This window comes from Triticum dicoccoides, chromosome 7B (assembly GCF_002162155.2).
Source record: "Triticum dicoccoides isolate Atlit2015 ecotype Zavitan chromosome 7B, WEW_v2.0, whole genome shotgun sequence".
NCBI classification, from domain to species: Eukaryota; Viridiplantae; Streptophyta; class Magnoliopsida; order Poales; family Poaceae; genus Triticum; species Triticum dicoccoides.
Window position 1 is genome coordinate 409740053 of NC_041393.1, and position 25052 is coordinate 409765104.

The 25052-nt window shown below is 43.9% G+C and overlaps 2 protein-coding genes across 2 annotated transcripts; one reads left to right on the plus strand and one right to left on the minus strand.

Annotated features, from left to right (window-relative positions):
* The first annotated feature begins 13108 nt into the window (after window positions 1-13108).
* LOC119337376 (40S ribosomal protein S13-1) lies at window positions 13109-15450 on the plus strand. The gene is made up of 5 exons (XM_037609504.1): window positions 13109-13256; window positions 13337-13409; window positions 13493-13631; window positions 13719-13905; window positions 15181-15450. The coding sequence occupies exons 1-5, from the start codon at window positions 13234-13236 to the stop codon at window positions 15212-15214; spliced, it is 456 nt and encodes a 151-aa protein (XP_037465401.1). The 5' UTR covers window positions 13109-13233; the 3' UTR covers window positions 15215-15450.
* Window positions 15451-16301: 851 nt separating this feature from the next.
* On the minus strand, window positions 16302-24641 carry LOC119340713 (28 kDa ribonucleoprotein, chloroplastic-like). Its single transcript, XM_037612632.1, has 4 exons — window positions 24049-24641; window positions 17436-17537; window positions 17001-17306; window positions 16302-16627 (listed from the first exon to the last, which is right to left on the minus strand). The coding sequence occupies exons 1-4, from the start codon at window positions 24562-24564 to the stop codon at window positions 16547-16549; spliced, it is 1005 nt and encodes a 334-aa protein (XP_037468529.1). The 5' UTR covers window positions 24565-24641; the 3' UTR covers window positions 16302-16546.
* Window positions 24642-25052: the final 411 nt, after the last annotated feature.

Consider the following 25052-nt stretch of genomic DNA (forward strand, 5'->3'; position numbering starts at 1 on the left):
ACATCGAGGAGAACTTTGTATTGAGAATCAAACAGAGAGAAGAAGCCATCTAGCTAATAACTATGGACCCGAAGGTCTATGGTAAACTACTCACACTTTGTCAGAGAGGTAATGGTGATGATGTAGAAGCCCTCCATGATCGATTCCCCCTCCGGTAGATCACTGAAAAAGGCCCCAAGATGGGATCTCATGGGTACAGAAGGTTGCGGTGGTGGAAAAGTGGTTTTGTGGCTCCCCCTGATGTTTCTAGGGTATAAGAGTATATATAGGCAAAAGAAGTACGTCGGTGGAGCTATGAGGGGCCCACGAGGGTGGGGGGCACGCCCTCCTGCCTCGTGGCCACCTCGTGGAGTTCCAGACTTCAACTCCAAGTCTTCTGGATTGCTTTTGGTCCAAGAAAGATCCTCGCGAAGGTTTCATTCCGTTTGGACTCCGTTTGGTATTCCTTTTCTGCAAAACTCTAAAATAGGCAAAAAAAAAACAAAAACTGGTACTAGGCCTCCGGTTAATAGGTTAGTCCAAAAAATAATATAAAAGAGCGTATTAAATCCCATTAAACATCCAAAACATATAATATAATAGCATGGAATAATCAAAAATTATAGATATGTTGGAGAAGTATCAAGCATCCCCAAGCTTAATTCCCGCTCGTCCTCGAGTAGGTAAATGATAAAAAAATAGAATTTTTGATGTGGAATGCTACCTACCATAACTATAAATGTAATTTTCTTTATTGTGGCATGAATGTTCAGATCCGAAAGATTCAAGACAAAAGTTTAATATTGACATAAAAATAATAATACTTCAAGCATATTAACAAAGTAATCACGTCTTCTCAAAATAACATGGTCAAAGAAAGTTCATCCCTACAAAATCATATAGTTTGGCTATGCTCCATCTTCGTCACACAAAAATGTTCAAATCATTCACAACCCCGGTTTCAGCCAAGCAATTGTTTCATACTTTAGTATTCTCAAACTTTTCAACTTTCACGCAATACATGAGCGTGAGCCATGGACATAGCACTATAGGTGGAATAGACTGGTGGTTGTGGAGAAGACAAAAAGGAGGAAGATGGTCTCACATCATCTAGGCGTATTAATGGGCTATGGAGATGCCCGTCAATAGATATCAATGTGAGTGAGTAGGGATTGCCATGCAACGGATGCACTAGAGCTATAAATGTATGAAAGCTCAACAAAAGAAACTAAGTGGGTGTGCATCCAACTTGCTTGCTCACGAAGACCTAGGGCATTTTGAGGAGGCCCATCATTGGAATATACAAGCCAAGTTATATAACGAAAATTCCCACTAGTATATGAAAGTGACAAAATAACAGACTCTCTATCATGAAGATCATGGTGTTACTTTGAAGCACAAGTGTGGTAAAAGGATAGTAGCATTGTCCCTTCTCTCTTTTTCTCTCATCATTTTTTATTTGGGCCTTTTCTCTTTTTTTATGGCCTCTTTTTTTTAGTCCGGAGTCTCATCCCTACTTGTGGGGGAATCATAGTCTCCATCATCCTTTCCTCACATTGGACAATGCTCTAATAATGAATATCATCACACTTTTATTTACACACAACTCAATACTTAGAACAAATTATGACTCTATGTGAATGCCTCCGGTGGTGTACCGGGATGTGCAATGAATCAAGAGTAACATGTATGAAAAAATTATGAACGGTGGCCTTGCCACAAATACAATGTCAACTACATGATCATGCAAGGCAATATGACAATGATGGAGCGTGTCATAATAAACGGAACAGTTGAAAGTTGCATGGCAATATATCTCGAAATGGCTATGGAAATGTCATAATAGGTAGGTATGGTGGCTGTTTTTAGGAAGGTATATAGTGGACGTATGGTACCGACGATAGTTGCACGGTACTAGAGAGGCTAGCAATGATGAAAGGGTGAGAGTGCGTATAATCCATGGACTCAGCATTAGTCATACAGAACTCACATACTTATTGCAAAAATCTACAACTCATCAAAACCAAGCACTACGTGCATGCTCCTAGGGGAAGGGTTGGTAGGAGTTAACCATCGCGCGATCCCGACCTCAACACATAAGGAAGCAGTCAATAAATAAATCATGCTCCAACTTCATCACATAACGGTTCACCATACGTGCATTGCATGCTACGGGAATCACAAACTTTAACACAATTATTCTTCAAAATCACAATTACTCGACTAGCATGTCTCTAATATCACCATCCTCATATCTCAAAACAATCATCAAGCATCAAACTTCTCATAGTATTCAACGCACTTTATATGAAAGTTTTTATTATACCCATCTTGGATGCCTGTCATATTAGGACTAGTTTTGTAGCCAAAGCAAATTACCATGCTGTTCTAAAAGACTCTCAAAATAATATAAGTGAAGCATGAGAGATCAATAATTTCTATAAAATAAAACCAGCACCGTGCTCTAAAAAGATATAAGTGAAGCACTAGAGCAAAATTATCTAACTCAAAAGATATAAGTGAAGCACATAGAGTATTCTAATAAATTCCGATTCATGCGTGGCTCTCCCAAAAGGTGTGTACAGCAAGGATGATTGTGGTAAACTAAAAAAGCAAAGACTCAAATCATACAAGACGCTCCAAGCAAAACACATATCATGTGGTGAATAAAAATATAGCCTCAAGTAAAGTTACCGATAGACGAAAACGGAAGAGGGGATGCCTTCCGGGGCATCCTCAAGCTTAGGCTTTTGGTTGTACTTGAATTTTACCTTGGGGTGCCTTGGGCATCCCCAAGCTTAGGCTCTTGCCAATCCTTATTCCAAAATCCATCAAATCTTTACCCAAAAACTTGAAAACTTCACAACACAAAACTTCAATAGAAAATCTCATGAGCTCCGTTAGTATAAGAAAATAAACCACCACTTTAAGGCACTGTAATGAACTCATTATTTGTTTATATTGGTGTTAAACCTACTGTATTCCAACTTCTCTATGGTTCATACCCCCCGATACTACTCATCTGTTCATCAAAATAAGCAAACAACACACGAAAAACAGAATCTGTCGAAAACAGAACAATCTGTAGCAATCTGTACCTTTCGAATACTTCTGTACCTCTAAAAATTCTGAAATAAATTGGTGGACTTGAGAAAATTTTCTATTAATCATATGCAAAAAGAATGAACCTCAAAGCACTCTCCAGTAAAAAAATGACAGCTATTCTCGTGAGCGCAAAAGTTTCTGTTTTTTATAGCAAGATCACAAAGACTTCACCCAAGTCTTCCCAAAGGTTATACTTGGCACAAACACTAATTAAAGCATAAAACCACATCTAAACAGAAGCTAGATGAATTATTTATTACTAAACAGGAGCAAAAAGCAAAGAACAGAAAATAAAATTGGGTTGCCTCCCAACAAGCGCTATCGTTTAACGCCCCTAGCTAGGCATAAAAGCAAGAATAGATCTAGGTATTGCCATCTTCGGCATGCAATTCTTCAATTGAACACACATAATCCTTAGAGGTTCTTTGGTTTTGTTAATGATTAAACGCCTAGGCAAGAAATTGAGAAATTCATTTGTGGCAAAAGGTTCCTTAATGATATCGAAAAAATTGGGGTGAACACTTATTGATTTGAGATCTTCATTTTCCTTACTAGAAGATTCAACCTTATTCTTAGGAATGTAAATAAACTTGGTGACTTTGGTAGGAGGAGTATTTGAGGTGTTTTTAACAGCAGAAAAGGCGGAACCCAAGTTGGTAATAATATCTTCGAGTTTATCAATTCTAGTAGAATCTTGATCTATCTTTTCATTAACTATGGGTTCCTTTTCCCTAATATTTTCAGAGTAACTCTTACCTTAGATCCATATTGAATAATTTGGTTATGGATCTTTTTATCCAAATTTTCAATTAACTCAACAGTGGCAATTTTATTTTAAATAACATCAAGCCTTTGCATCACATGTTCCAAAGTTAAAATAGTTCCATTGACCAAAAGAGGTGGTGGGCCTAACAAATCTATCATGGCACTATAAGAATCAAAGGTATGGCTTCCCAAGAGAATTCCCTCCAGTGATGGTGTCAAGAACATATCTATTCCAAGGAGTAATGCCTACATAAAAATTGCGAAGAAGACCGGAAGTGGATTGCTTTCTAGTAGATCTATTTTGAGCATTGCAAATCCTATACCAAGCATCTTTTAGATTTTCTCCCTCCCTTTGTTTAAAGTTGAGAACTTCATTATCGGGAGTGCTAACAATGATAGGAGGACTAGCCATGATGGCGAAACAAATGATCTGACATACGAACGCACAAGAAGCAATCGAAAAGAGACGAACAGAAAGGGGCGAAGAAAAGACAAAGGTTTTCAAAAATCGTTTAGAAGTGGGGGAGAGTAAAACGATAGGCGAATGGCAAATAATGTAATGCGAGGGAGAAGAGTTTATGATGGGTACTTGGTATGTCTTGACTTGGCGTAGATCTCCCCGACAACGATGCCAGAAATCCTTCTTGCTACCTCTTGAGCTTGCGTTGATTTTTCCCTTGAACAGGAAAAGGTGATGCAGCAAAGTAGCGTAAGTATTTCCCTCAGTTTTGAGAACCAAGGTATCAATCCAGTAGGAGACGACACACAAGTCACCTAGTACCTGCACAAACAATCAAGAACCTTGCAACCAACACGATAAAGGGGTTGTCAATCCCTTCACGGTCACTCGCAAAAGTGAGATCTGATAGAGATAATAAAGTAAATATTTTTGGTATTTTTTTTGTATAGATTAGAAAGTAAAGATTGCAAAATAGTAACGAGATGCGATGTAAACAAAAGAGATGTAATATAATAGGAAAGAGACCCGGGGGCCATAGGTTTCACTAGTGGCTTCTCTCAAGATAGCATGTATTACGGTGGGTAAACAAATTACTGCCGAGAAATTGATAGAATAGCACATAATTATGAAGACATCTAAGGCAATGATCATGAACATAGGCATCACGTCCGTGTCAAGTAGACCGAAATGATTCTGCATCTACTACTATTACTCCACACATCGACTGCTATCCAGCATGCATCTAGAGTATTAAGTTCATAAGAACGGAGCAACACATTAAGCAAGATGATATGATGTAGAGGGATAAACTCAAGCAATATGATATAAACCCCATCTTTTTTATCCTCGATGGCAGCAATACAATATGTGCCTTGATGCCCCTACTATCACTGGGAAAGGACACCACAAGATTGAACCCAAAGCTAAGCACTTCTCCCATTGCAAGAAAGATCAATCTAGTAGGCCAAACTAAACCGATAATTCAAAGAGACTTGCAAAGATATCAAATCATGCATATAAGAATTCAGAGAAGAACTAAATAATATTCATATATAATCTTGTTTATAAATGCACAATTCATTGGATCTCGACAAAACACATCGCAAAAGAATTACATCGAATAGATCTCCAAGAACATCGAGGATAACTTTGTATTGAGAATCAAAGAGAGAGAAGAAGCCATCTAGCTAATAACTATGGACCCGAAGGTCTGTGGTAAACTACTCACACTTCATCAGAGAGGTAATGGTGTTGATGTAGAAGCCCTCCGTGATTGATTCCCCCTCCGGTAGATCGCCAAAAAAGGCCCCAAGATGGGATCTCACGGGTACAGAAGGTTGCAGCGGTGGAAAAGTGGTTTCGTGGCTCCCCCTGATGTTTCTAGGGTATAAGAGTATATATAGGCGAAAGAAGTACGTCGATGGAGCTACGAGGGGCCCACAAGGGTGGGGGTGCGCCCTCCTGCATCGTGGCCTCCTCGTGGAGTTTGAGACTTCAACTCCAAGTCTTCTGGATTGCTTTTGGTCCAATAAAGATCCTCGCGATGGTTTCATTCCGTTTGGACTCCGTTTGGTATTCCTTTTCTGCAAAACTCTAAAATAGGCAAAAAAACAAAAACTGGTACTGGGCCTCCGGTTAATAGGTTAGTCCCAAAAATAATATAAAAGAGCATATTAATGCCCATTAAGCATCCAAAATAGATAATATAATAGCATGGAACAATCAAAAATTATAGATACATTGGAGACGTATCACATCCACATGATGGGGAACCCAGGTCGACATGACTGGTCATAACCAAGGTGGCACAAACTTACAGGGACAACCATAGGTAACCCAAAAATGCACATGTAGTCGGCAGCGAGTGTAACCAAGTCATAGTAAAACCACAAGGACTCTAGTAAACACCGTGTGACATTTCCCCATATATGGGAGCAAAGAAGGATACATGATAGTCAATCCATGTGTTTCGGAGCAGTAGCGAGCTACCAAGGCTCAGTGGAAGCACTAGGAGGCATTTCCCTATAGGAAAGGCTACCAAACACAAATAACTAGGTGTTGAATCCCACACAAACCAATGCATTTCACAACATACACACAATATGCACGATATGTGTAGATACAACATGGCATCACAACATAACTCTACGACTCAAAGTATTTATTTAAGAGGCTCCGAGGAGCCATACATAGCATGATATTACAAACATGGGTCTCATGACCGAACATACAAAGGCATACAAGCAACGGAAGCATAAAGATGTCTGAGTACAAACAACTACAAAAGAAAAAGGCTGAGAAGCCTGACTATCTACAAGACCCTCCATAGGAACCAAACCTCTATATGGGATTCCCAAGCTATTCAATCAATGTTGAACTCCACATGGAACTACAAGTAGACTGAATTCTCCTCTATAAAACATAAATTAAGTGACCATGAGTACAAAGGTACTCAATAAGACTTACATTGATACATACACTGGGTAGCAAACTGATAACCCAAAAGTATAGGGGATCGCAACATTTTTCAAGGGTAGAGTATTCAACCCATATTTATTGATTCGACACAAGGGGAGCCAAAGAATATTCTCAAGTATTAGCAGCTTTGTTGTCAATTCAACCACACCTGAAAGACTTAATATCTGTAGCAAAGTATTTAGTAGCAAAGTAGTATGGAGGTAACGGTAACGGTGGCAAAAGTAATAGTAGCAATTTTGTAGCAATCATAACAGTGGCAACGGAAAAGTAAAGCAACAAAGATCAATATGAAACGAACTCGTAGGCAATGGATCGACGATGGATAATGATGTCGGATGGCATTCATCATGCAATAGTTATAACATAGGGTGGCACAGAACTAGCTCAAATTCATCAATATAATGTAGGCATGTATTCCGCATATAGTCATACGTGCTTATGGAAAAGAACTTGCATGGCATCTTTTGTCCTACCCTCCCGTGGCAGCGGAGTCCTATTGGAAACTAAGGGATATTAAGGCTTCCTTTTAATAGAGTACCAGACCAAAGCATTAACACTTAGTGAATACATGAACTCCTCAAACTACGGTCATCACCGGGAAGTGTCCCGACTATTGTCACTCTGGGGTTGCCAGATCATAACACATAGTAGGTGACTATAACTTGCAAGATAGGATCAAGAACACAAATATATTCATGAAAACATAATAGGTTCAGATCTAAAATCATGGCACTCGGGCCCTAGTGACAAGCATTAAGCATAGCAAAGTCATAGCAACATCAATCTTAGAACATAGTGGATACTAGGGATCAAACCCTAACAAAACTAACTCGATTAAATGGTAAATCTCATCCAACCCATCACCGTCCAGCAAGCCTACGATGGGATTACTCACGCACGGCGGTGAGCATCATGAAATTGGTGATGGAGGATAGTTGATGATGACGATGGCGATGATTTTCCCTCTCCGGAGCCCAAAACAGACTCTAGATCTGCCCTCCCGAGGAAGAATAGGAGGTGGCGGCGGCTCCGTATCATAAAACCCGATGAATCCTTCTCTCTGATTTTTTCTCCCCAAACGTGAATATATGGACTTGGAGTTGAGGTCGGTGGAGCTTCATGGGACCCATAAGACAGGGGCGCCCCTCACCCTTGTGGATAGGGTGTGGGTCCCCTCTAGTTGATTCTTTCGCCAATATTTTTTATTTATTCCAAAAATAATCCCCGTGAAGTTTTAGGTCATTCCGAGAACTTCTATTTCTGCACAAAAATGACACCATGGCAATTCTGCAGAAAACAGCGTCAGTCCGGGTTAGTTCCATTCGAATCATGCAAATTAGAGTCCAAAAAAAGGTCAAAAGAGTTTGGAAAAGTAGATACGATGGAGACGTATCACAAAGGTCGCCACCAGTGCATACAAACACGCCAACAAAAGAATATACAAAACCAAGAGCACTTCAACACAGTTCAAGAAACGTTAGCCCTACCCCGGAGGTGCACCGCAAGCAACGGAACAAGCCGATGAGACCTCAATTGTCTAAACCACATATCCTCCAGCTCTAGCCATGTAGCAAGAAAGCACGCACAACTATCCTCAATGATCTTCGTTAGAGAATGGACTACAAGTCGGACCTAAGCTGAACCAAGTATTTCCGCTTTAAGTTGAGACTGAAGATATTGAACTGATTCAGGCAACAACTTCACTGAGGTTGTGTCACAGCTGCTGGTATGTAGCTTGAACTCACTATCTTCATCAAGACATGACCTTGGGGTCATCTTGCTCTCTTCAAGATGGTTTGGCTCACTATCTTCCCTAAAGTTCTGTCTGGCATCAGAGATATGACTTTGAAAGAGAAACAAGGAGACAAATAATAGGTTCCATAAATATACAAGCAACAATGGCTAGTGTGCTGACAATTCCAGCCCATTTTTATATTGGCAAATTCAGAGATATAATTTAAAATAGCATTAACATAATATGGCATTGTCCGTTTCATCAGCAAAATCAGTTAAGACAAAGCAGGAAATGAGATGATGTAGGCGTGGAAAGCTACACCACACCACCGGATTAGAGATATAGAACACATGCATACATGCAGGGCTAAAGAAAATCAATGGATTTGTACTGATTAATGTGGATGGTATGAATAAGGAACATGTTTTTACAACTATAGTTTGAAACCGGCAGTTGTTGCAAACATCCAATCTGGTGCAAACACCAAAGTAAACAGTAGTGGAGGAAATGATGCCTATTCAAATCTATACTAGAACAAAGTTTGAAGGCTTGAGAATGATGGACTTACATTACATGTTAACACGGGCTCGACAAAGCCCTTCTCCATGTCGATGGAAGGATAATTCAAGAAATTCGCCAAAGAAACTCCTTCACAAGTGTTGCTTTTATTCTACATTTTGTAAAGAGTAAATATAGATCTAATAATATTGGAAGAAATAGGGGATAATGAAGCTCATATGCAGAGTGATGATACATAATCAAATAGCTATCAATTAAGTACAACATTACAAGGCAAAAGGTGCTGACAAGAGGAATGCATACCTCAACTTGTCCAGTGGCATTGGTTTTATTCAACATTTTGGTAAGAGTAAATGTAGATCTGATAATTCGAAGAAAATGGAGGGCGGGGCTGATAAGATGCAGAGTAATGCTAGACAATCAACTATCTCTCAATGTAAGTACAGTAATATGACCTTCGTCCGGAATTACTTGTCGCTCAAATGGATGTATCTAACCCTAATTTAGTTCTAAGTACATCCAATTGAGCAACAATTAATTCGATACGGAGGGAGTGCATGGCAACAGGTACTTACAAGAGCAATCCAGAATTTCATAACCATTGGGTTCATTCTACATTTATGTAAGAGTAAATATAGATCTTATAATTTCGAGCAAACGGTGGATAAGGAAGCGAACATTTACATTGATACTACATGATCAAACAACAATGAGTGTAAGTATGGTGACAAAGCAAGAGGTACTGACAAGAGCAACAATGCCCAGTACTGTTGTGAGATCCTATGATCCCTTGAGAATGGATATTCATCTGCAAGTAGTTTTCATACAGAAAGAGATGGTAAGGCACGTGCAAAAATGTAGGAGTTCAATTTTTGATTTGATATCATAGACATTACCTGACGCTGGGCTCTCTGTAGTTCTAATAGGGCTTTGGTCAGTGGAGTAGGTGTAAAGTGTGCTACAGTTGGGGCCGTGTTTTCTGGGGCTGGTGATCTATCTGATTTATCAGGTATCACTGCCTTTTCCAAATACTTTGTTTGTACTCCTCCAGGATCTGCACTCACCCTCTTCCTTTTGGACATCTATTACGAAAGAACAACACTTGACTGGAAAAACATGGTATGATGACACATGGAATAGGTACATAAAATGGATAGGCATGTCATATTATCATATATGACGTGTCAACTAATCAGATGGTGGTGTAACAAAGTAGAAGTAATGAAAGACATCGTATGCAAGATACGTGCGACTAATACAACCTTGCTAAGTCAAAGCAAGCACCTTGATGGGTGAATAAGATAGGCCATCCTCCATCATGCCCAGTTTGTTAGCCAGTGGATTGTTCTACAATATTCCTCTCGTGCACCAATTATGATATTCATTATGATCATGTTCAATACCTACATGCATGAAAACATAAAAATAAGCGAGTATCTTTGTAATGCATAGGGGATTCTAATCCAATAGTGCCTCCCTGTAAACCCCTATGTGTTATCTCTGTCTCAGAGATGCCATGTGCGCTGTAATTTTGTGTGTGCATTAATATAATGTGGCCTACTAATCAAAATAGAGGCTCCTTGTTGAGAGTTTCAGAAGTAATGATACTTCGCAGATAATGGATCGCCTTGTCTTAAACCTCTCGTAGGCTTGAAACTTTCAGTTTCTTCATCATTAATTCAAACCATATAATCAATAGTGAAGACGCATTTCATCATAAGATTGATCCATCTTTCCTGAAAACCAAGTTTTAACACAACCCTTCAAGAAAGGCATTCAACTCGGTCATAAGCTCTGTGCATATCAAGCTTGATCGCGCATAAACCCTCTTTTATTCCCTCTTATTTCTAATAGTATAAAAGCTCTCACGGGCCACTAAAATATTGTCCATAATCATTCTCCCGAGCACAAAAGCACTTTGGGTGAGACTAATAATATGAGGCAACAAAACTTTCAATCGTGCTGCCAATATAATGTGGTCTAAACTAGTTTACCTTCTCTCGGGTGAATTGACCTTAGGGATCAACACAATCGCAGTGTCATTCCATCCCGATGGAATTGTGCAGGTATTCACCGCTTGCAAGACCTCATCAACCAAAGCATCCCGTAGCATGGGCCAAAATATTTTATAAAAAATAGCATGAAGTCCATCTGTCCCTAGAGCCTTTAATTCTCCAATAGAAAAAAGAGCCTTACGAACATCATCAAAAGTATAAGGGCCAAGCAAAGCATTATTCATCTCTACAATCGCTCTACTCCGGACAAGGGACAAGACTTCCTGGTTTAGGTTTAGAACATCCGAGGTAAAAAAACTGGAGAAGTAATTCATAATATGTTCCTTCATATCATCATCCAGAAGTTTCTTAATATTGTTCCTTTTTTTCCTGGCAGTTGCAGCATTATGAAAAAGCGATGTATTGCGATCCCCATGTAACAACCAGTTTGCTCAACCTCTTTGTAACCAGAAAATTTCTTCTTGATCCAAAAGATTTTCAATGAGTACTAAAATTTCCTTCTCCCTCAAACGTGATTCCCGACTGATAGGAACATGCTTCAACCTCTCTAATTCCCCACTAATAGGAACACACTTCAACCTCTCTAATTATTTTTAAACTTATTTATTCTTCTTTTTCGTCCCTTCAAAGTAACTCGGTCCCAAGCATGTAAATCCTCATGCACCGTTCTAGTCCGTGCAGAGATTTGAAAAAAACTTCATTTGGATTGGTGCATTGAGTACCTATACCAGTACCCCCTCCCAACTAAATGGTCCCACGTCGCTCCCGTACCATTGCGGCTTCGGCCGTGTTGACCATCCCTTAGTAAGACGACTTCACCAAAAAGGTGCTTGGCTTGGTGAGGTTCAATGCCATAACTCGACGTTAGACGCTCAAGACACACTTTGCATTGATAGCCCAAAAGGTTTTCGAACCTATCCAGTCTTGTAATTTCATGGTGCTTTCTTCAAGAAAGTTCCCAAGCAAAGTCCTGGACGGGGTGCAGGCACATTCCTAGGTCCCAAATGTTAAAAATGTTAATGTGCTTGCCATTTCCATTCGCCGCACATGCCTTTTATCATTGCACTTACTTCAAGCATAATATTTTGCCGACTAGAGGAGGAACCCTAATTCCGTGTTTGTCTTTATCCCAAGACCCTGTCTTTTTCTACCATTTTTTCTTAGTGAATGTCATTTCTTCTCTTCTTTTAGAACAAAATGTTATTTCATCTCAAAAAAGTAGAATGGCGGCCTTTTCACCTTGACCTCCTTTTCCCTGACTTATGTGGGAAATAGAGAGGAAACACGCCACACCTTTCCTTCGCACTAGTTTTCGGTCGGCCCATATGAGGGGCGAGGCTCCTCTATTTTTTGTGTTTTCTTCTCTGTTTTCTTTGCTTCTTAATTTTTTTTTCAGGATTTCAATTTTTTCTCAATTTCATTTTTTCCAAAACTCATATTTTTTTCACAACATTTCAAAAAATATGGATTTGAAAATATCTTTGTGGATTTTAAAAATATCCCACATTTCAAAAAAATCTTTATGATTTGAAAAAATGCTTGGAAATTTTCAAAAATCTCAAATTTCAAAAGCTATTCATGAATTAAAAAAATGTTCCAAATTAAAAAAATGCTCACAACCTTGTGAAATGTCCCTTGATTTAAATAAATATTCATGATATTGAAAACATGTTCATGTATTTCAATAAGTGTTCATGATTTTTCTAATGTTCTAAATAAAAAAATTCAGAATTGTTTCCAGATTTCGAAAATTGTTTGTGAATACATAAAAGTATTCATGATTTATTTAGAATTTAAAAAATTTCATATATTTCAAAAAACTATAAAATACAAATAGAAAACCGAAAATGAAAAATACTATCCGCCGCCCTACGCGAGAAATAGGAATCATCGTTTTCACAAGCTTCCCTGTTGGACTAGGACACATGTGGGCCGCAGTCGTTAAAACGCTGGTTTTGAAGGCCCACACTAGCCCAGTCCACGTTGCAACGCGGCGTGATCATCATGGATCTAAATGGGCACTACCTGAAGGACCAAAATATAAGAAAGCCCTCAAATAAGTGGAACCCCAGAACCCTAACCAGACTCTTTTCTATCCTCTCACCACTCGCGCCTCTCACGCCCTTCCCGCCGCCGCCGCCGCCGCCACTCCCCTCGCCGCCGCAGCAGCCGCAGCCATGGGGCGCATGCACAGCCGCGGGTAATCCTCACCCCCTTCACTGCCACCGCAATACGGTGAATTTTCTGGTCTAATGGCGTCTCCGCGACTCTGTGACGCAGGAAGGGCATCTCATCGTCGGCGCTGCCGTACAAGAGGACTCCACCGAGCTGGGTCAAGACCGCCGTCGCCGATGTAAGAAGAAGCCTCACCTTCTCTTGGCCCCCTCGATTCGATGTGATATGGCTGGCTGATGCGTGCGTCGGGCTCGTGTGCAGGTGGACGAGTTAATCACCAAGGCCGCGAAGAAGGGCCAGATGCCGTCGCAGATCGGCGTCCTGCTCCGTGACCAGCACGGCATCCCCCTCGTCAAGAGCGTCACCGGGAGCAAGATCCTCCGCATCCTCAAGGCCCATGGTGAGAAGTAGATTAGATCCCCCCTCGTCTTTCTCAGATTGTTCTTTGCTTGATGAGTGGATTGATTGTGTGAGTGTTGGTGCGCAGGGCTGGCACCAGAGATCCCGGAGGACCTCTACTTTCTGATCAAGAAGGCGGTGGCGATAAGGAAGCACCTGGAGAGGAACAGGAAGGACAAGGACTCTAAGTTCAGGCTCATCCTTGTGGAGAGCAGGATCCACCGCCTCGCTCGCTACTACAAGCGCACCAAGAAGCTCCCGCCCACCTGGAAGTAGTAAGTCACTCACTTCCAATGCCATTAATCTTTCTTCTGATATAGCTTCGGTGAATTGTGAGGCCTTATCAGTTTAGTACGCAATTACAGTGAACAGTTCGTTGTTTGTGTGCCACTTGCTACATATGAGCTGTAGAATGTGTGCTACATATAGGTTGTTGAGTAGGAGTACGTGTTAGGTACTTCAGATGGGGCTACTTAAATGTGATATTGTGTCGTCAATGCATGCCACCTAGCCTGTATTTAGATGCTAATCTGTTGGCTGTTCTGTCCTCCTGGGACAGGAATTTTAGAGAAATGGGATTCTAAGCTACTTAATTATGCCTGTGATTAAGCTTAGTTGTGTTTGTGGCGGATGTGCTGCTAATTGGTGTTAGTAAGCATTCCCGTACTGGCATACTGTAGTGGACACTGCTGTTTCGGTGTGCACACCAAAATTATAAGTATATGATGCAATAGTTTGACTTGTAAAGCTTGATGTTATGAAGTGATGATATAGCCACTTCAGACATTTTTGAAGATCTAAATGGAAAACACCTATGCATTTTGTGTGTTACTAAATGACTTCAATTTGCCAGCTTGGTAATGTTAACTTCTTCTGTAGTTTGGATATGAAATAGGAATTTGATGAAGATCACAATACTTGTTTTAAAGAGAAACTAGATCAACCCAACTGAAATGTTTGCAGTTTTGAAAAATGCAACTGGTTGTGATACTGATATATGTGTCATTATCCCACGTATGGGTGTCTGGGTGACACAATACAATGTGTTCTTCAAACTGCAACATTTCTACAATTGCATTTATCTATTTTAAATTCCTACTACTGGGTGGTCTATTCTGTTGGCTGAATCATGTCATTCTGAAGCAAATCTATAATGATGAAATTGCATTTATATTTGTACGAATAAAATCATTGGTTATCTGATGTGCCGAGCAATATCAGCCATTTATGAGGGTGCTTTTTAGTCTTTAAAATACAAATGGGTAGCCCAAGGCAAAGGTACTAACTAAACCGTGAAAGTTGCATCTATGTAATGTAAACATTGTTGTTGAACCGAAGGCAGTTCAATGATAATATTACTGTCAGTTTATATTCACTGTCTGTTGCATTTGTTGTATGGCCTGGATGAATTTGTACACAGATCAGACTGCTTTTTGTCATACGTAAAGCATTTCCGTTGGACTTATCTTGTAGTATTCCTAATGTATGTTGCTAATCGTGTTATTTCATACAACAAATGTTTTGCTAACACAATTCTTTTGCCTCTGCAGCGAGTCTACCACCGCCAGCACTCTGGTGGCGTAAGGGAGATCCAGATCTGGTGTGCTCTTAGCTGATTAAAGCTTGATTGTTCTGGAAACCATTCTTATGTAATGCTTTATGAGAGTTTGGAGCCAAGCAGATGCTGCAAATTTTCTATGTTTGCCTGGAGGATGCTGTAAAACCTTTATGGTTTCACTGTTCTGTCTGTTAAACGACTGTTATAATGTACCCAGATTTTGTCCGTTACAGTTAGCAGTTACCGTATGTTTTTTCAGATAGTACATGTTGCTCTTCCGCTGAAGATCGTATACTTTGCTTGCTTTGCTCTTACTCAGCGGTTTAGAAGTACTCTGAACTAAGCCTCTAGTTCAGCATTCAAATACTTGAGCGTTTTCGAATTGAAATGTTGACCACATCCTCAGAAAATAGTATGGCATCAAAGGAGAATTTTGATTTGGTAAGGTTCACATGCTAGAGTCCTGTAGTATGAATGGTTTCATAAGTCTTAACTTCCTTTAGTCTAGCTTTGCTGAGATGTTGCATCATGTTAAACTCGGTATCATCTGAGTCATCTCCTGAGAAAGACTTTCTTATTTATACCAGATTTCAGAGAACACAGTGAAGCCCTCAAAGCGCTAACAAAGTCGTAAGTAGAAAAGTTTTCCAGAAAGATACCTAGTTTTTCCATTAAGTGTGCATTGTCTGATGAAGAATAACGGGGCCATTGCTAATGCGTTCGTATTATGTTACATGGACAAATTATAAATTGGCGTCCTTGTTCCTCAACATGTTAAGCTGCAAAAGTCGACTGAAGAGCTAAAGAAAACATAACCTATGCAAATTTTGAGATCAAAACCAAATGGCCACCTACGTCAAACAATGTAGCCCTCAAGCCTGTACACACCCTTGGCAACATCCTCATGTTACGCATGATCACTATGGCAGTATGTCAACATCCTTCTTTTTTCTTTGAAAAAGAAGACTTTATTGACCTCAAGGACTCCACATCAAGCAAATGCACACACCCTTGCCAAATGTGTGATACAATACTGGAAGACCACAGATCGTGTCACACCGGCATCAAAGAAGAAGAGGCAGAGGAAATCCAATCGCTTGATTCTGACTAGAATAAATCGTCAAGATCCCATGGAATAATGCTCTTCACAAGATTTCAGACCACCGGTATATGGTCAACCCAGTCAGTCCATTCATGTTAATGATTGTATTTTGGCAAAATTGCAATGGTACATCACACTACATTACTCCGTACACACAGAAGATGTTAGCTACTTAGTTGCGCTTGCCCAAAGTGCCTGAACAATGAACTCAATTGGCAAATAAGCCAGACAAAAATAAACACAATAGCTTCCAGGTCTAACTCTCAAGGGTTTGGCTTAGTGTATCTGGCGATTTTACATGAGCTTCTCTGACGATGATATCCCGTCCATGAAATTCCTGTTGCATTAGCAAGAGTCAAGATAAGATATGATAGTTGTCAACATAGTCGCAAACTCGCAATATCATTGGGAGTGGCATAAAAAAGTGTATATAGAAGCAGAGTGTAATCAGGAAAAAAATATGAAATGGAGGTGCTTAGATATCATGGAGCTACTGGTAAGCTTCAGGTTATGCAGAAACTTTCTGAAACAAATGTAATCCCATTTTACTTATATAGGACTTTCTTATACAAACTTACCCGAGATGCAGATTCTGAAGGAGATGCATATATGAAGTTTCTTGAAATAAATTCAACAAGGATTTGCGGTTTCCATTCTAATATCAAACCCGAGGGAATAAGTAGCAAAACACAGAAGTTGAAGAATTATACCGTATTGTTAAGCTGCAGAGCAGCCTCAAGCTCTTCGGCTGAAGAAAATGAAAGGAATCCATAGACACGACTTCTCCCTCCTTTGCGATCTGTTAGCAGCCTTGTACTAACAACAGTTCCACACTGAGTAAAGTGCTCCCTCAAGTGTTGAGGTTGAACAGACCATGCAAGGTTGCCAACATAGATCTTGTATCGACTTTCAAAGATATGGTCCTTCATGGGTGGCGTATGGGACAGGCTGGGATTTCTCCTACTAGCAACGACGTGAGCCGCTAGTTTTACAAACATCTCACGCCCATCCAGGTCCTATAAGAGAAACATGGAAGTAAAAGAGAGTAATTTGTAATTGGTTTACTACATGGAACACTTTCATTTGTAGACAATGTGCAAGTTGAGAAGAAACTACAGAGAAAATGAAGCCATTGTATGACTCACAAATCCATCGAGAGCACTGATAGCTGTTCTAGCTTCTGCGAGAGAACGCATCGTAACAAAGCCACATCCTCGACTAATCCCGGTCTCGGCATCACGAGAAACCTGCGGGTTGTTAACAACTTCAAATATTAACATCAAAATGAGCCTCTAGAATCTTAATTGGAAGCAACAAAATATTACCCAAGGATGTGACACCATCAGACGTATCATATGCAATTACACATATAACTAAGGCAGCAATTAGAATGTAGATTCTATTGAGACCTAAACTAGGACATCAGGACATCATTCAACAGATACTAGCCAAATGGCACCAAGTTCGGGTCACTGGTGTGTCGATGGAATATTACCGACTAATACAGCACCACGAGAGACATGAAAACGAGAAGCATCTGATAAAGAGCATCTCCAGCCGCGCCCCCAGAACGGCCTCCCCTGGCGCTTTTTTCGCGCCGGCGCCGAAAAAACGTCCCAGTTGCGCTCCCAGGAGCCCGATTTTAGCCGCCTAGGCCGAAATCAGCGCCGGCGGACCCAGGCCGAACCCAGCGCGCTGGGGGGCGCCCGGGGGCGCCGGGGCGAGTGGTTTTGGCGCGAAGCAACCGCGGGCCCGCCGAGTCAGCGAGACGGGCGCTTCGTCGCCCTCATCGCCTCGGTTCCCGCGGGAATCAATGCCAAGGCTGCCGCGTTGTCGCCGCCGGTCAGCCTTGCCATTGATTCCTGATGCGCGCAACAATGGTTCTATTATTTTTCCAGTGCAAAACACAACATGTTTACTTGGTGCTGCTCCACATACTGAACAGAAGACACAGTCGGCCGTATATTTTGATGCAAATATATCAGGGACTTCAAGATATAATCTTCAGCATGTGTTGCAAGTTGGTTCTTTTTGCTTTGAGGTTCCACCGATTGAACTGAAGAAGGACCTGGTGACACCCAACTTCCGGACTCCTCCAGGATGAACAAGGCTTTTCTCGTTTGGTGATCTAGACGGTTAACAGAAGTCCAAAGCGTGCAAACGTCCTTCCCTTTTATTTTAAAATATAATAAGGCTTATGTGATCAACGTGGCCGGATTTATTAATTAGTTTTTTTAATTAAAAGAGTACTACTTAGGAGAGAGGTTCACGGACAAGTTTGTTACTAGCTAGCTTTCTCTGAGATGTAAAAGGAGAGGATCTAGTTTTGTTAGTTTGGGTCATGTCGGTTAGAGTGTTGGACGCCGTTACGGCTGGTGGGTCGCCTATATAAAAGGCAGCGTCGATCTTGTATCAGGGAGTTTTTTTTGGAGATTGGTTTTTATCAGGAGTGAAGAAAATACGGAAAAGCTACCATGTTTGGGTGGCACAAAATCCTTCGATTTGCTGCGTCGCCGCGAGAGCACGACGGGAGTTGCTAGCGAGATTGATTCTCATCTATCTTGTGCTAGTTCTGTGACTTTGATTTCTTGCATCTCGTTTGATCCATAGTATTTGTTCGTCTGCATCTTCATCATCTGTTTTCTTGTGTTTCCGTTTGCCAAGTACCGGGAAAGATCGGACCAAAAACGACTCGCCATCTAGCCGAGTCTACATCAAGTGGTATTCAGAGCTAAGGTTGTTCACGGTACTGTGTTGATCAAGATGTCAACTTCGGTCAACAAGAGTGATGAGGTTGCTCCTGATTCTCAGGAAATTGTACGTCCAGTGTACACGGATGATATTCCTCAAAATATTCGGGATGGTTTCGACCACACATGCAACTACATCAAGCAATGTCATGATGCGCTCGGCAAAAGGATAGATGTCCTGATCACTCGGTTCGATGGTTTGGCAGACATCATCAATATGCCGGCAACGAATTTCGCACCACCACAGACTGCTCCGGCTGCTCCACTGCGTTATGCACCACTGGCTCGCGACGGACATGCCGGCGTGCATGATCGCCGTTTGGCGGCACCTCATGTTGGAGATGATGGTCTTGATGATGGCGTTGACCAGGCAGCAGGGTACGCTCCACGACCACGACACTATGAGCCTCGTCCTGAAACATCCGTTCGTGGTGGAGTGCATGACCGAGTTGGTCAAGCTGTGCGTGTGCCTTTGGACGATGGAATTGGGCGCATAAAAATTTCAATCCCTTCGTTCTCCGGCAAGTGCGAACCAGAAGTCTATTTGGAGTGGGAGATGCGTGTTGATCAAATTTTTGATGCCCATCATTATAGCGAGGAGAAAAAAGTTCAACTTGCTGGAATTGAGTTCACCCGTTACGCGCTAATTTGGTGGAATCAAATTTGTCGTTCAAGACATCGCCCGACGACTTGGCGAGGTATGAAAGAATTCATGAGGCGACGTTTTGTTCCTGAGCACTATAAAAGAGATATGTACAACAAGTTGCAGCGGCTCTCTCAAGGTAATATGAGTGTTGATGAATATTACAAGGAGATGGAATTGCTGATGATACGTACAGGGACAACGGAGGATCCGGAGGCGACCATGGCACGTTTCTTTAACGGGCTAAATATCGAGGTGCAAGATCGTGTTGAGATGGTGGTCTACTACAACATACAAGATCTTGTGCACCAAGCTGTGCGTGCGGAACAACAGATTAAGCGGTGCCAAGTCAGCACAGTTCCCAGTAACACTTTGAACACATGGCGACGCTCACATCATAAGAATGAGGATGTCGGTCCTAGCTCCAGGGCGACATCATCAAATCGCTCCATGGTTTTCGAGTCGCGACTCATGCGAGTCGCTCTGGAGCAGTGACTCGGAAGAAGTCGAGCCTGTGTTGTGACTAGTCGCGACTCAGATTCGCGAGTTGACACTAAGCTGAGTCGACCATATTTTTGCGACTCATAGACTAGTCGTCGACTAGTCGCGACTAGTCGAGCGACTCGAAATCCATGAATCGCTCTCATGATTCCATGCAAAAGGATGCCTCAAAATCAGGACCGTCGATGGTTAATTCTAGTGCACAGCTGACTGGACGCACTAGTAACATAGAGTGTTTCAAGTGTGGAGGAAGGGGGCATATGAAGCGTGAATGTCCTAATGAGAAAAGAGTGTTGCTCACGAGAGATGGCTATGCATCCGCTAGTGATGAAGAGGCAGTATCTGACACTTCCAGTGAAAAATCTAAGGATGCTGAAAATGTGGTTGCGAGTTTTGAAGCTGCTGAATCATATCCTTCACTAATGGTGCAACGAGTGCAAGAGGATCACATTGAGGATAAGGGACAATGTTGGAATATTTTTCAGACTCAGTGCAAAATCAATAACACCAATTGTAAGTTGATTATAGATGGAGGAAGCTACACCAACGCGGTCAGCAAGGGATTGGTGGACGCTTTGGGGTTACCTACATGGAAGCACCCTCAGCCACACCATGTTGAGTGGATGTATCATACAGGGAAGCTGAAGGTTACTCATAAGGTCCGTGTGAATTTTTCTGTTCGCAATTGTACTGATATGGTGATATGTGATGTCTTGCCAATGGATGTATGTCATTTATTGTTGGGGAGGCCGTGGCAGTATGATCATGGAGCTGCACATGATGGGAGGTTCAATACTTATTCATTTTGGTATAATGGAAAACGAATGTGTTGAGACCGATGTTTGCCAATGCCATCAAGGTAGATGCTCATGTTTCTCCACAACAAAAGATGGCAAAGGCTGCTTTGAATCCGTCTTTGAAGCCGAGGACGGCTTCGATTCAAGAGGGAGAGGATGATGTGCGCAACAATGGTTCTATTATTTTTCCAGTGCAAAACACAACATGTTTACTTGGTGCTGCTCCACATACTGAACAGAAGACACAATCGGCCGTATATTTTGATGCAAATATATCAGGGACTTCAAGATATAATCTTCAGCATGTGTTGCAAGTTGGTTCTTTTTGCTTTGAGGTTCCACCGATTGAACTGAAGAAGGACCTGGTGACACCCAACTTCCGAACTCCTCCAGGATGAACAAGGCTTTTCTCGTTTGGTGATCTAGACGGTTAACAGAAGTCCAAAGCGTGCAAACGTCCTTCCCTTTTATTTTAAAATATAATAAGGCTTATGTGATCAACGTGGCCGGATTTATTAATTAGTTTTTTTAATTAAAAGAGTACTACTTAGGAGAGAGGTTCACGGACAAGTTTGTTACTTGCTAGCTTTCTCTGAGATGTAAAAGGAGAGGATCTAGTTTTGTTAGTTTGGGTCATGTCGGTTAGAGTGTTGGACGCCGTTACGGCTGGTGGGTCGCCTATATAAAAGGCAGCTTCGATCTTGTATCAGGGAGTTTTTTCTGGAGATTGGTTTTTATCAGGAGTGAAGAAAATACGGAAAAGCTACCATGTTTGGGTGGCACAAAATCCTTCGATTTGCTGCGTCGCCGCGAGAGCACGACGGGAGTTGCTAGCGAGATTGATTCTCATCTATCTTGTGCTAGTTCTGTGACTTTGGTTTCTTGCATCTCGTTTGATCCATAGTATTTATTCGTCTGCATCTTCATCATCTGTTTTCTTGTGTTTCCGTTTGCCAAGTACCGGGAAAGATCGGACCAAAAACGACTCGCCATCTAGCCGAGTCTACATCAATTCCTCACGGGTGGCGCGGCGTCGCCTCCCCTCCCGCCACGCGTACATACGGGCGCGGCTATGTAAGCCGGCGCCCTCCCTCGCCTCAGGCCACACCAGCCCTCGCCGCCGAACCCTCTCCCTCTCCCTCTGCCGTGCACCACCGCCGTCGAGCCCTCCCTCTCCCTCTCCCATGCGCCGACTCCGAGCCCTCCCTCCCCCAATGGCCGAACGCTTCCCCGGCGACGAGGCGGCGGCCAACGGCTTCGGCCGCCGCTCGCTCCATGAACAGGAATCGTGGCTCCTGTTCGAGGCCAACATCCCTGCGCCGCCGGACATGCGCGCCGGGCCGTTGGGGTGGCGGCTCAGCAACGAGGGAGTGCCCGTTCCGCCGTTGCCCGACGCCGCGGTGCGGACCGCCTACTTCGCCGACGAGGTCGAGCTCGCGCGCGCCTCTCTCACGGATGAGCAGCGCACCCTCCCCCAGTACGCCGCCGACAACCACTCGGCATGGGCGGCGTACTTCGTGCGCCGTCAGGAGCAGAGGCTGGCGTCCACCAACGGGGCGCCGGTGGTGGGCGGCAGACAGAATAGTGAGGGCCGCGGTGTTTGGTGGGGCGTCCCCGGCCGCACGCTCGGCGGCGTGTTGGCACACCTTGAGGGCGGTAACGAGCCGCCATTGACATACCCTCCCCCGGCGGCCCCGGCCCCGGCCCGCCGCCGACGCGCCGGGCAATGGCTGCCCAGGAGGTTCGTCTCTTCATCGTCTTCCTCATCCTCGTCGCGATCTTCTTCCCACTCCTCCGGCTCTCCGGCGCTGCTCGGCGTCAAGACCGAGCCCGCGGTGGAGACGCCGCTCGGCCGGCGCACTCGCAGCGTCGGCATCGTCATCAACGAAGGCGGTCGGCGCGCCCCCTCGTCGGCTCCTCCGCGGTTCGTCAAGCCGAAGACGGAGCCCGGGCTCGCGGCGGTGAAAACGGAGCCGGGGCTCCCCGCCGTGAAGACGGAGCCCGGCGAGGTGGCGCTCGACGACGATGCGGCCCTGAAATGGGCGCGCAAGGACTTCCTCAGGATGAAGAGGGAGGGCCAGGTCGCCGCACTGCGGCGCTTCGAGCAGCGCCGCCGGGGCCGCGAAGGAGGAGTCGTCGTCCTCGACGACAGCGACGACGACGCGCCGCCGGCACCTGTCCGCCATGGCGACGCCGGGCAGGGGTGCAGCCGGGACGGCCGCGTCAAGGAGGAGAAGGCCGACGACGGCGACTACTCCGCGTTTAGCGATTTCTTTTTTTAGTTATATTTGTTATGTAAACGCGTCGCGAACATGTAATATATGCCAAAGTTTGCCTAAATTTAGCCGTGTTTAACCGAACTTCGCCGAACTTTTTTTTTTGGAAAAATTAGACGCGCCTGGGGGCGGCCCTGGGGATGGCGATTGCGGGGCAACTCGCCCCCAAGCCGTTTTTTTGCGCCGGCTCACCCCCCAGGCGGCGATTTTAGGCGCCCCCTAGGGGCCAACGGCTGGAGATGCTCTAAACCCCACCATATGTTCATCAGCAGTTTTCAGTAAGCTATCATGGAATGATAGGCGCAAGAGCCACCAGTAGAGATTGTAAACATCCAAATAAAGTACATAAAAAGGAGAAAAAACGACAGACTGCTGTTTCCTCTGCACAATTGAATTATCCAAAATACCAAACCTGCTGCGTAACAGGTGGTTCAGAGCATCCATTGAGATCTGTGGAGTTGCTAGCCTTGCTGATGGCGAGGCAGGTGAGTTAAACTCTATGTATGGGGTTGCCTAGTAACTTCACTTAATTCTATGAACTCCCGAGCATGGATGGTCAGTCATAGGCCTGGGGCAATACCATGGTCCATGGCTGCACGGGCCATGCCTATCTCCTAGTACCTCCCATGTCCCAAGCCACTTGGAGCCAGCCAGCCAGGGGGCGTCACTAGTGCTTCAGCTGGCCCGTGCAATTCTTCTTCATGGATGATAAACACCGTGTAGCGTATAATAACAGTATGAAATCCGACAGCAGAGCAGGCGCGCGACGCGTGAAATGCAAGGGAGCGCACCTCGACGGAGAGGACGGTGCCGTATGGCCCGAAGAGCTCGAGCAGTTCGTCGACGCCGCACCTGCGCGGCAGGTTGCACACGAACAGCTCGCGCGGCCGCGGCTGCCGCCGCGTCCACCCGCTCCCATCCTCGGCCGCCGGATCTCCGCCGTAATGCTCCTCCTCCCCGTGCGCCGCCGTGCCATTGCCCCCGGCCCACTCCTGCTCGTCATCCTCGTCGTCAGACTGCGCCTGCGTAGCGGGCCACCGAGGCGTCTCCTCCTCCTCCTCCGTATCGAACGCTAGAGCCGTCTCCTCCCCCTCCTCTGTCTCGAACGCTAGTTGGCTCGCGCTGGCTCTCCTCACCGGGCCGAAACGAGAGGGGGCGGCGACGTTGGGATTGGGGAGGCGCGCGGCGGCGGAGGAGAGGGCGAGGCAGCGGTGGCGGTGGCGTGTGGGGGGAGAGGATAGGTGGTGAGAATGGGTCGGGTTGAGAAAGTGAAGCAGGATGTGATACAGGGCAGGGGCGGAAGCCATGGCGGTCGGATAGGGAGGAGGGAGGGGAGAGCAGCCGAGAACGGGGGGAAGAAGGAAAGCGGCGTTGAGTGCCGAGCTTTCCTGACAAGGACGACATGAGCGGCCCGATGTTTAGCCACGTACTATGCAATTTGCTCCCTGCCGTACAGCAATAGCTGCGAAAAAAGTGGCGATAAAGATGAAACTAAGGCAGCGATGTCAAAGAATTCAAATTTTGGTTAAAATCAGATTTTTTTTTGGGTCCATCTGTAGTTTGATTTCTTCACTCTGATGTAATTTGTTGCCTCCCCTCTGCTCTGCCGCTCCAGCGGCTGGTGGCAGGGAGGAGAATCCTGATGCCTCCGTTTTCTTAGCAGTTTAGGTTAGGGTTTTCTAGTCTGCACAGGTGCGATGCTCGGGCGGATGGTGGCGCTACTTTTTTGAGTTTGTCTTTCGGACTTCGATCCTTCTTGAATTCGTCCATCTGGATGTAGTCGACAGAGCTCCGG

Excerpts from the sequence above, each read along its gene's own strand:
- LOC119337376 (XM_037609504.1), top strand. The coding sequence starts at position 13,234 with ATGGGGCGCATGCACAGCCGCGG. Across the intron at positions 13,410-13,492 it reads TCAAGACCGCCGTCGCCGAT|GTGGACGAGTTAATCACCAA; the intron begins GTAAGAAGAAGC and ends GCTCGTGTGCAG. Across the intron at positions 13,632-13,718 it reads CCGCATCCTCAAGGCCCATG|GGCTGGCACCAGAGATCCCG; the intron begins GTGAGAAGTAGA and ends GTTGGTGCGCAG.
- LOC119340713 (XM_037612632.1), bottom strand. The coding sequence starts at position 24,564 with ATGGCTTCCGCCCCTGCCCTGTATCACATCCTGCTTCACTTTCTCAAC. Across the intron at positions 17,307-17,435 it reads TCAGTGCTCTCGATGGATTT|GACCTGGATGGGCGTGAGAT; the intron begins GTGAGTCATACA and ends TTTCTCTTATAG. Across the intron at positions 16,628-17,000 it reads CTCTGCAGCTTAACAATACG|GAATTTCATGGACGGGATAT; the intron begins GTATAATTCTTC and ends CTAATGCAACAG.